General features: G+C 43.1%; 1 protein-coding gene across 1 annotated transcript; it reads left to right on the forward strand.

Moving 5' to 3' along the window:
• The first annotated feature begins 435 nt into the window (after positions 1–435).
• Positions 436–12468, forward strand: htr6 (5-hydroxytryptamine (serotonin) receptor 6). The gene is made up of 4 exons (XM_020051531.2): positions 436–1012; positions 1106–1329; positions 1989–2105; positions 11872–12468. The coding sequence occupies exons 1-4, from the start codon at positions 436–438 to the stop codon at positions 12223–12225; spliced, it is 1272 nt and encodes a 423-aa protein (XP_019907090.1). The 3' UTR covers positions 12226–12468.
• The last annotated feature ends 32 nt before the right edge of the window (positions 12469–12500 follow it).

Genomic DNA, 12500 nt, shown 5'->3' on the forward strand with positions numbered 1-12500 from the left:
TTCTTGACATTCTACTTAATCTGCCTTTGCTCTCACACGTTGTAGCCCACCTCTTAATTTGCCCTCCCCCAGCGAGTGTCATCATGAAACGCAGCTTTGAAACACACTGACAGCCACATAATTGCTCACTCTGGCTCCAACGCCGATGAGAAGCAGGACTATTTGACACTATAGAGAGATGGAGACGGTGCTGGCACTTCTGATTGCAGTGGCATGAGGACATTTTCACGCCTAGGAATGAGAAATGTTAACCTTGAAGGATGTGGGGAATGGATTATCAAAACAAGGCTGCAGGGGCTTTTCTTTTTTCTTCGCAGGTGGCAGCAAAGCTTTGACAACACACACAAGCACCAGAAGTCACTAACTGTGTTTTTCACAGCAACTATTGGCATTCACAGACTGGGAGGTTAATATTAACCAATATCAACCACTGCCATGGGTGACTCCGCCTTACCTGGCTTAGAGGCAGCAGGTGTGGAGACTGTTCACCATTTTGGAAGCTCCAACGGCAGCTTGTCCAAGAGCAGTGCTTGGGGAATCAGTGGCAGTGGTCCGTGGCTTTTGGCGTGCATGCTGACCCTCATCATCCTGATGACGGCTTGTGGCAACACATTGCTGATCGCTCTGGTGTTCGCCCGGCGCTCCTTACGCAACACCTCGAACTGTTTCCTAGTATCTCTCTTTCTGTCAGACCTGATGGTGGCGCTGGTGGTGATGCCGCCGGCAATGCTGAATGTGCTATGCGGGGCCTGGGTGCTGCGGCCGGGCTTCTGCCCCGTCTGGCTCTGCTTCGACGTCATGTGCTGCAGTGCCTCCATTCTCAACCTGTGTGTGATCAGCCTGGACCGCTACCTCCTCATTATCTCCCCTCTCCTCTACAAGCAGAGGATGACCCACCCCCGGGCCCTACTTCTGGTGGGAGGGGCCTGGGGACTGGCCGCTCTCACCTCCTTCTTACCCATCAAGATGAACTGGCACAGCTTGGGCCACGGGAGAGGCCATTCCCCACTGCACGGGGCTGGCACTACCAATATCAGCACACACCCAGAGCTGAGCTCGCAGTACGCTGCCTCAAACTTCCTTCTGGTGCCCTCCGGTGGCCCGTCCTTCCAGTGTCGTCTGCGGGTGACCTTGCCTTTTGCCCTGGTGGCATCTGCCCTCACCTTCTTCCTGCCATCTTGTGCCATTTGCTTCACTTACTGTCGAATTCTTCTAGTGGCGCGGAGACAAGCAAGGCGCGTGGCAGCGCTAAGTCACCCTCCACACCCACACCATTCACCCGGGCAGCCTTCTCACCCTCCCTCACCAGGTGGGGGCGCCACAGGACAAGTTCACCGTGACAGAGACGACTACAGTCATCAGGAGCGCCCTGTGTCAGGCAACATACCGGTGAGAAAGAGGGGTGGTATAGGTATGATGTGAGATACTAGGACGCCACATCCAAATGCTGTATAATCCGTTCGTGGATGATTAGTGTACTTGTATAGTTATCCACCATGATGCCTTCTCAGCCTTATGCCCACTCTGATTAGTTGTTGGTAGGTTACAGTAGGTAAGTGTGTGAGTTAATCTTGCCACTTTGCACTACTTGATCTCCATTCTATAAAAATTAGGTGAGCACCTGAATTGACACACTGAATACAGCTTTTTTCATGAACTGAAAACAGTAAAAAAATATTTTCAGAAAAGGATGAAACGTTTTTTTGAAATTCAGAAATTCTTTGATTATTGGAACTGAGCAACGGCATCAGTTCAAGAGGTGGCCGCAGGTTAAAAATGAGGCACATACCTTTTATTTTATTTATGTATTCAATGGCCTGCACCTATACACTTAGGACATTCAGGTAATTCGTGACAATGTTATTTGATGTATTCATCAAAACTTTGCATCCCTTTAAATGTGAGCACTGAAATGCACAATTATATGCTGTTGTTGTATCTGACTGCCCTGTATGTTCCTCGGTCTTCAGTGGTCAATGAACAGTGAGCGGCGACTGGCCCACAGGCAGGGCCGGAGGGCAGCAAAGGCGAGTCTGACTTTGGGAGTCCTGCTAGGTCTCTTCTTCAGTGCTTGGCTACCCTTTTTCATCACCAACATGGCCCAGGTCAGTGGCTCGGTCTGTGTTGCCTTTGTTTTTTTATGCGTTTATCTACAACACATTTTCCCAAAAAACATGGGATGATGCGTCAAATATAAATAAAAACATGTTGCAATAATGTGCAGGTTATTCAAACCCAGAAAAAATATATACGTGTTGCTGGCATCAAATTCGAAATGGGCATGTACTTTTCCAAGAACAGTAACTTTTCTCAGTTTCCACATTTGCAGTGGCGTTTTTATATTTAAAAAATTGGTGGGGCACAAACCATTTCAAAATATAGGATGCATACCATTAAAGCTACAAAACTCCCTTTTGCTACTGATGTGTTTATTTAACACATCAACAAACAGCGTGGCTCCACGAAACACTTAACGACAGAGTGGCTTGCTTCTACCAGGTGTTGTAGTACACATACAGGAGTGAGAGACAGACCTTCTTGTGTAATGGCTCTCCTTCTCTCTCACACACATGTAAAATTACCACTGTCACATTTACAAACCTAAATTAGGAATGCAACCAAGCTCAGAACCAATGTGCCTACAGGGCCATACACGAACAGCAATGAGCTCAACACCACTGAAGGCCACAACGAAGCGGAAAGACAACTTTTTAGGGATATAGATCCATTCAATGACAACAACTTTAATAGATAAGCATGGACACACTGACACTGGTCACCAACTATATCAATCCATCCAGCACAAAAATATATCCAATGCACGGACCAGCACCACAAAGGCATGGTGATAAAATATGCTTTCCCTCACCAAGGCTGAGGGCTCACTTGAAGAGAAAGGTGGCACAAACTTTTCGGTGACTTTGGGAATGAAGTCATGTAACTGGTGAATCAGCTGGCTTTCGATGGACAACATGGCCAATGTGTTGAGTCGCGGCTGTCCCATGGAGTGAAGGTTTTTACCCTCTTCAAGGTGGAAAAGTACCTCTCTGACTCGGATGTCGTCATAGGTGTTGTTATGACGGTCTCAGCAAAAGCCTCCTCTAGTTTGTTCTCATGGATGGATCTTAACAGAGACAGGGCCGTCTTACCAGTGTGAAGCCCATTGTGGCGGTACAGAGTGGTCAGCTCAGACTTCAACTTTTCCTAGTTTCCTAGAACCATAGTTTCACCGCACAGTCAAGCTCAGATGTAGGGAATGACAGGACAAATTGTGGGAAGAGCGAGCTGTCAACCAGCTTGGCAGCAATCAGGTGGTCACTTTGTTGACAGGCCGTATGCCTCACTTATGGTGGCCTCATCCCATCCTGGTTGTGTGCCTATGTTCTCCATACACAGGAGCAGCGCAGCACAGTTTTCCCAAACTGCATTGACAGTTCTACTTTTAAAGTTCCATTGTACAGTGGCCTTGGAATGCGTCTCTATGTTGCCTCAGCAAGTGCCGCAACACGTTTTGGAGCACCAGAGAAAAAGGTGGCAAAAGCAGTTAAATCTGAAAAAAACACCTTTAGGATGCTCATCCTTGCTGAACAAAGTTGCTGCAAGGTCAGGTTCAGTTGGTGAGCATAACAGTGAACAAACTGGGCATGTCTCTTTCATTAGCGTCTGTACCCCTCGGACGTTTCCACTCATTACAGCCTTGCCATCATAAGTCTGAGCGATCAGACCAGTTTTATCTTTGACTTCCACAAACTCCAAAAACCTCTCTGTCACTGTATTGTCAGGCAACATGTATCGCAACACAACCTCCATTTGTGATTTACAGGAGACATCAGTTGTCTCATCTACTTGTATGGCAACAAATAAAGTATTGTCCACTTGCTTGGCTATCTCGTCCCTGTACACTTCATACATACAGTCTAACAGTTTGTTTTGTACAGTTCTAGATGTCCCTTTAAAGATGGACTGAGCGTCATAGTGCCTCTAAAGTCTCGAATCGCCCTCACACAGTCTCAAAAATGCATCTGAATATTCCAGGATTCAGGGAGTCCACCGACTCGTCGTGCCCCTGCAGTGCAGTTTTAAATTTTTTCACAGTTTAATACGTTATGATCCGACTGAGAACGTACATGTTTTCCTCCACCTGTTTGTTATGCCTGTATGCACTGTCAACTTGGACTGCGACATTTACCCTTCCAAGTAAACCCAATTTCACAGCATTGTCAAATCTTTGTAATCCGTCCTCGACCAAGTACCATTTCCACCAAATAGCAGACATGGAAAACAGAAGTGCCTTCTTTTGTATGCTAACCGTTAGCCACTTTTTCTTCAAAAACCACTCCACGTTAAACCCGCGGTTACTTTTACCAGCCGTTTGAGTGATGACAATATCCCGTGGCTGATGGGCATCAGTCCAGTCCAGTTCAAGTTTCTCCTCCAAATTAAGGGCTTCAAACCAGTGCTCGAGTATGAAATCCACGAATCATTTTCTCAAGTTATCTGGCGTTTGTGAAGCTAACAAGCTAGCTAGGACAATCTACCCTACTTGCTGTTCTTGCCGACTAATGTTGGCGCCAGATAGACAGCCAATCATGTTAGAAATACGAAATGACTGTCAGCCCCGCTTGGCATCAAATTTGTGTGATCTACATTGATCACACTAACATTCTGAGCATGCGTATTAATATTTTCAATTGCATTGTGAGAGAGGGGCTAGGCCCACATTCACGCTTAGCCTACAAGCCTACTACTGCGAACTCAAATCAGCAGAACGCAGTCTGAAGCAGCAAGACAGGGACAAATTAACATGAAATAAAATACAAATGATATGCAATTTAGGAAAATGCTATATTCATGGATTATAGGAAGTAATCTTCGAGAAAGAAAAATGTTTTGTTGCAGTTTTTCTGTTGACAACAGGCGGGGCTGTGCCCTACCTGCCCCTAATGAACCGTCGCTCCTGCACATTTGATATGTGGTCTTGGTATTATTTTCATTTAAATATATGGATAGGCCTACATTATTTGCACAACGTTGTATTCTGTTTTTATTTGCATTTTACGCAGCGTCCCAACTTTTTTGGAAACGGAATTGTGTTAATGTTATTATGCGCTAAGGTGTAGGCTACCCTCCACGGTAGCTGGGGCTAACGTCCAGTGTAGCACGTGTCTGACATGAGTGTCTGGTGATGCCACAGGTTCAACATTTTGTGGACCTGAAGGTCAGGGTCAGAGCAACTCTTGGTGTGTGTGTAAATCCACTATGCACATAGTCAACTAGGACATTTAGGGTCATGTTAGGACATTTAGGGTCATGTTATTTTCTGACATTGGAAATGAAAAGCAACAGGTCCACAAATTTCAGAATCAAAAGCGGGTGGTCTTGCTCACCAAATGATTTTCCCTAGAAAACTGTTGGGAAACGGGCAGGGCATTTATTGCCTGTTGGTTCAGAGATAATCCCTGGCCAGAGTGGTACTCTGTTTTGCATCTAAGTCAGGGTGCTGTAATTAGAAAAAAGCCTTGTGTAATGATAGTAGTGTTCAAGATCATTCAAAATCTGATTACCATTGTATGCAAGACAATGTATGCATGAAAATACCTCAATTTACCTAAGAAAGTCTTTCACCATCTATTTTTTTAAGATCTTCATATCAAACACAGTGAAACTCTTGTCAAATTATATTTAAGAGGACACAATTGTCTTCACTGATATCCTTTACATTGGAGGAATATATTGTAATGAAACACTTGGTTTATAGAATACATGTGTTTTTCTTATTTACTTTTAAAAGAATCACAAACAAATGGTAACAACCACACCCCTCCCCAAAAATCTACCACTGGACCTTTACCACTCTGCAGATGTTGGCCCCTTTTTAATAAATACTGCCCCCATATGGCCCCACCATTTAGAAAATCCTAGAATTGCCACTTGTCTACAGGCTGTCACCTGACCTTAATATAATTCCACCACTTTTCCACCCAATAAAATTTAAAGGTAGTTAATACTATTATGTGTGTCTATAAGAATGACCCAATTATCCATGCACTGTAACTTACAAATTGATAAGATATATAAGACATGCTGTAGGTAAGTTACTAGTATTCCATTGTGTTCGGTCGGATGTCATTGGCATGTAGGCTAATGGAGAGTTCATGCCAAAGAGTTTGAACCTTGCTTGACACATTTACCAATACTTGACTGTGTCATCCTTGACCATATCTCACAATTCCATTATCACCAACACAGGCAAGAATATTATTCTTCCCATATGCACTGCTCAAAAAAAATAAGGGAACATGTAATCATCACAGTATAACCCCAAGTCATTTAAACATTAGAAATATCTATCCAGTTAGGAAGCATACAGTGGGGAGAACAAGTATTTGATACACTGCCGATTGTGCAGGTTTTCCCATTTACAAACCATGTAGAAGTCTGTAATTGTTATCATAAGTACTCTTCAACTGTGAGTGACGGAATCTAAAATCCAGAAAATCACATTGTATGATTTTTAAGTAATTAATTAGAATTTTTTTTGCATGACAAGTATTTGATACATCAGAAAAGTAGAACTCAATATTTTGTACAGAAACCTTTCTTTGCAATTACAGAGATCAACCAGGTTTGCACACACTGCAGCAGGGAATTTGGCACACTCTTCCATACAGACCTTCTCCAGATCCTTCAGGTTTCGGGGCTGTTGCTGGGCAATACAGACTTTCAGCTCCCTCCAAAGATTTTCTATTGGGTTCAGGTCTGGAGACTGGCTAGGCCACTCCAGGACCTTGAGATGCTTCTTACGGAACCACTCCTTAGTTGCCCTGTCTGTGTGTTTCGGGTCGTTGTCATGCTGGAAGACCCTGCCACGACCCATCTTCATTGCTCTTACTGAGGGAATGAGGTTTGTTGATCTCACGATACATGCTCCATCCTCCCCTCAATACGGTGCAGTCATCCTGTCCCCTTTGCGGAAAAGCATCCCCAAAGATTGATGTTTCCACCTCCATGCTTCACGGTTGGGATGATGTTCTTGGGGTTGTACTCATTCTTCTTCTTCCTCCAAACACAGCGAGTGGAGTTTAGACCAAAAAGCTCTATTTGTGTCTCATCAGACCACATGACCTTCTCCCATTCCTCCTCTGGATCATCCAGATGGTCATTGGCAAACTTCAGACGGGCCTGGACAAGTGCTGGCTTGAGCAGGGGGACCTTGCGTGCCCTGCAGGATTTTAATCCATGACGGCTTAGTGTGTTACTAATGGTTTTCTTTGAAACTGTGGTCCCAGCTCTCTTCAGGTCATTGACCAGGTCCTGCCGTGTAGTTCTGGGCTGATCCCTCACCTTCCTCATGATCATTGATGCCCCACGAAATGAGATCTTGCATGGAGCTCCAGAATGAGGGAGATTGACCGTCATCTTGAACTTCTTCCATTTTCTAATAATTGCGCCAACAGTTGTTGCCTTCTCACCAAGCTGCTTGCCTATTGTTGTGTAGCCCATCCCAGCCTTGTGCAGGTCTACAATTTCATCCCTGATGTCCTTACACAGCTCTCTGGTCTTGGCCATTGTGAAGAGGCTGGAGTCTGTTTGATTGTGTGTGGACATATGTCTTTTATACAGGTAACAAGTTCAAACAGGTGCAGTTAATACAGGTAATGAGTGGAAAACAGGAGGGCTTCTTAAAGAAAAACTAACAGGTCTGTGAGAGCCGGAATTCTTACTGGTTGGTCGGTGATCAAATACTTATGTCATGCAATAAAATGCAAATTAATTATTTAAAAATCATGCAATGTGATTTTCTGGATTTTTGTTTTAGATTCCGTCTCTCACAGTTGAAGAGTACCTATGATAAAAATTTGACATGCTTTGTAAGTAGGATAACCTGCAAAATCGGCAGTGTATCTAATACTTGTTCTCCCCACTGTATGTGATTATGAATCAATGTCATCTGTTTTGGTGCAAATGAAAGTGACAACAGGTACACTGGTGAGGCAACAGCAAGACAACCCCCATAAATGGTATGGTTTTGCAGGTGGTGGCCCCAGACAATTGCCCTCTCCTTAATCTTCCTGACTGATTCTTCTGTTTTTGTTTTGTTTTGCTAGAGTCCTTGTCATTACTGGTAGCATGAGGCAGTACCTGCTGCCCATTCAGGTTGCACAGGTAGTCCAGCTCCTCATAGATGGCACATCCAGAGATGGGCAAAGATACATCTGAATTTATTTTTAAAATAAGTTACCAACTATCTTAATTTTAAGTGTATCAAAAATAAACTAGACAATAAAGCAGCCACACTATGTAACAAAATAAACAACTGCATTTAAAAAATACTTTTACAAGGGAGCAAGAAATCACTAGGCAAACCTTCCATCTATTGGCCTATTTGATCTATCCCTTCGCCAGTACACTGACTCAGTGACAATATTTGATTGCAACAGATTTACTCTGCTTAACAAGTGATGTGATAAATCTGACATATGCAACCAGTTAACAGATCAAATATTTACATATCCGTGTGATGACCCAGAAGAAGGTTCATTTTAAAGTAACCAACGGTGTAATGCTTAACTAACAGTTTAATAATGACTCATAATGGTTTCCTAATTTAGTTACTTGGTGTTTTCTAATGAAGGGCCTACTTTGCATCAACAATACTGACACAGTGACAAACAAGTCATTCATAAGAACTGATGGCATCTTTTATTCATAGCAACTAGTTTCTAAGAAATTATCATAAATATAATAAATTGTGTGAGGCAGTCATTCATCGAAAATCATGATCCTACTACACAGCTAGTTCAATAAGGGTACAATCACGTATCTTCGTGCAAAACTTATGAAAACTTAACATAAGCTGAAAGTAGCAAGCTAACATTAAATGTGAGGGCTTCAACTCTGGTCAAATATACAGGTGCTGGTCATAAAATTTGAATATCATCAAAAAGTTGATTTCAGTAATACCATTCAAAAAGGGAAACTTGTATAATGTATACATTCATTCCCCACAGACTGATATATTTCAAGTGTTTATTTCATTTAATTTTGATGATTATAACTAATGAAAACCCCAAATTCAGTATCTCAGAAAATTAGAATATTGTGAAAAGGTTCAATATTGAAGACACCTGGTGCCACACTCTAATCAGCTAATTAACCCAAAACAATGCAGAAGAGCTGAAGGCCACTATCAGAGCAACCTGGGCTCTCATAACACCTGAGCAGTGCCACAGACTGATCGACTCCATGCCACGCCGCATTGCTGCAGTAATTCAGGCAAAAGGAGCCCCAACTAAGTATTGAGTGCTGTACATGCTCATACTTTTCATGTTCATACTTTTCAGTTGGCCAACATTTCTAAAAATCCTTTTTTTGTATTGGTCTTAAGTAATATTCAAATTTTCAGAGATACTGAATTTGGGATTTTCATTAGTTGTCAGTTATAATCATCACAATTAAAAGAAATAAACATTTGAAATATCAGTCTGTGTGTAATGAATGAATATAATATATAAAGTTTCACTTTTTGAATGGAATTACTGAAATAAATCAACTTTTTGATGATATTCAAATTTTATGACCAGCACCTGTATAGCTAAAACATTATGTAAATTGGTAAACGATTTAGCCAAGACTACTCAAACGAACACAAACTAAACTGTTAAAATGTATCTGTCTCCCAGCACAATCTCAAGAGCATGGAGGAGACATTAGGAGATGGGCCGTTACACGAGGAGAACTGGACAGGGCTGTAAGAAAGGCATCAACCCAGAAGTAGGACCAGTTGCTCCTTTGTGCAAGGAGGAACTGGAGGAGCACTGCCAGAGCCCAACAAAATAACCTCCAGTCGGCTTTTGTTATGCATGTTTCTGACCAAATTGTCAAAAACAGACTTTATGAAGGTAGCACGAGGGCCAGACATCCTCTATTGGGACCTGTGCTAACAGCCCAGCACCATGCAGCTCAATTGGCATTCACCAGAGAACACTAGAATTGGCAGGTCCACCATTGGCATCCCGTTTTCTTCACAGATGAGCAGGTTCACACTGAGCACATGCGACAGACATGAAAGTGTCTGAAAACGCTGTGGTGAATGTTATGCTGCCTGCAACATCGTCCACCATGAGTGGTTTGGCGGTGGGTCAGTGATGGTCTAGGGAGGCATATCCATGGAGGGTTGCACAGATCTCCACGTCCTAGCCAATGGTACCGATTACTGTTAGGTACCAGGATTAAATCCTCAGACCTTACACTGGTGCAGTGGGCCCTGGGTTCCTCCTGGTCTAGGGCAAAGCTTAGCCTCGTGTGTAGACAGTTCCTGAATAACAAAGGTATTGATGAAATTGACTGGCCCTCATGTTCCCCAGACCTGAATCCAATTGAGAACCTCTGGGACGTTATGTGTCGGGGAACTCGCCCCGGCCAAGTAGCACCACAAACTGCCCAGGAGCTCCCTGATGACCTAATCCAGGTCTGGGACGAGATCCTCCTGGACACCGTCTCATCAGGAGCATTCCCAGACATTGTCAGGAGTGCATACAGGCACGTGGGGGCCATACACACTACTGAGTCACATTATGAGTTCCCATGATGAAATTCACACAAATTGGAGCAGCCTGTGATTTCAATTGTTTACAATTTTCAATTGTTTGAATCCTGCCCTGAATTGGTTGGTGAGTCCTAACACAATCCAAAATTACAGTGGTTTGAATGACTGAATGTGGCAAGGTTTTTAATGATGCAATTCATTTCTTTCACCATCAATGTGTAAATTCTCTACGAACAATTTATCCATCAAATACTTTACTAACCTCAATATACAAGAGCGGTATTGTTTTATCTACCAGAAATGTGGCAAAAGTTTAAGACTACTATCATCGCTAATATTCTGATCTTTAGTGAGTATGTAAGAAATTCTTATTAAAAGTATGCCTTATTTAAAGATTTCTTTAGAGAAATGTACTGAAAAATCAGAACTCCACAACAAATTGTTTGCCAGCAGGTAAAGGATTTTGGCCATGTAATAAAATGGATTGCAAGGCATCCAAACTAATATTGAATTACATATGGAGTTACACAATGTTTATGTCCTATGGTCATCTCACTGGGACTTACGAAAGCAATAAATTATGCATTTTCAAGCTATAGATTTCATTAACTTCATAGGAGGGTGAATGTGCATAGGTCAGGGGATTAGATTGAGTCTCCTTTTCACTATTCTGGTGACATTGTAATTGAAGTGTAGCTGCTGAGTTAAAAGCGATCAGATATTCAATTAGGCAAAAGTATATAATGAGCCCCCTCCACCATGCCCATTAACTGAAATCAAGCAAACGTACTAATCTCCAGGATTAAGTATGTAACATAAAAGGCTATAATCAAAATTTGTAATTATGGTTGTCCTGCTTTCAGGCTTTCCATGATCGAGTCATTTAATTTCCCATCTGTGTCCCTCACTTCACTCCTCCAGAGTATAGCAGATTGAGGGCTCAAGTGTCTGCCTTTCCTTCACATTCAATGTGGTATGTGAACAACCCTCCCACTTCTTTTTCTCACATACTGCCTCACTCCTAACAGGAAACCCTCAAACAACTGCCTCCTCTCTCTCTCTCTCTGATTATGCCATATTAAGTCTGACCTCCCTGACTTCTATGGGGTACGTCCCTGATTTACATGTCTGTTCACACTGTAAGTGCCGTGTACGTGGATGAAAATTAAATTTCTAACATCCTTTCCTGTTGTACCTTTTTATACTGGTAACACACTTCTGATGGCTACATATTTCCAACCGATATGACTCCACGTCTTGACTGTTGCGTATATACTGAACACAACCATGACGCTGGCTTTTTGCTCTCTCTCCCCCCTCAGGCAATATGCGATTGCGTTTCCCCGGCGCTCTTTGATGCCATCACCTGGCTGGGCTACTGTAACAGCACCATGAACCCTATCATCTACCCGCTGTTCATGCGTGATTTCAAACGGGCCCTGGGGCAACTGCTGCCCTGCTGCCCTACCCATTCACCACGCAGACCCTCACCGGCACTATCCCTCTCTCTCCGCAATTCCGGGGAGCCCAACCTGGCCTCAGAACCCCCCTCTCTGGCGTCTGACCCCCCACAGCCCCTCGCCACCGCCACAGACGCAGTCAACCTGTTTGATGCAGAACATGCTGGAATTGAGTTGCCCCTTCTGCTGCCCAATCAGGTAGACACGCTGGACTGAAAGGGAGAATTGGACATAGAGAAGAGAATGATTGTGATGCTGTAAGTGTAATATATGGTTGGTTGGAGGAAAATGTGTATAATTGAACACATCAATGTGGCACTGTTGTAATTTAGTGCATATACAGGCACCAGTGGATGAGGAAGAGTTAGGTGCTGAAAATCACTGACTGATGGCATGGGATGACTTCATTTGAATGTCATTGTATTGCTTTTCCATAAGTAGAAGGCTTAGTCTATAGTTAGTATTATATCCTCCCTACATAAAATCCACAG

Source organism: Esox lucius, chromosome 12 (genome assembly GCF_011004845.1).
Source record: "Esox lucius isolate fEsoLuc1 chromosome 12, fEsoLuc1.pri, whole genome shotgun sequence".
NCBI lineage: Eukaryota > Metazoa > Chordata > Actinopteri > Esociformes > Esocidae > Esox > Esox lucius.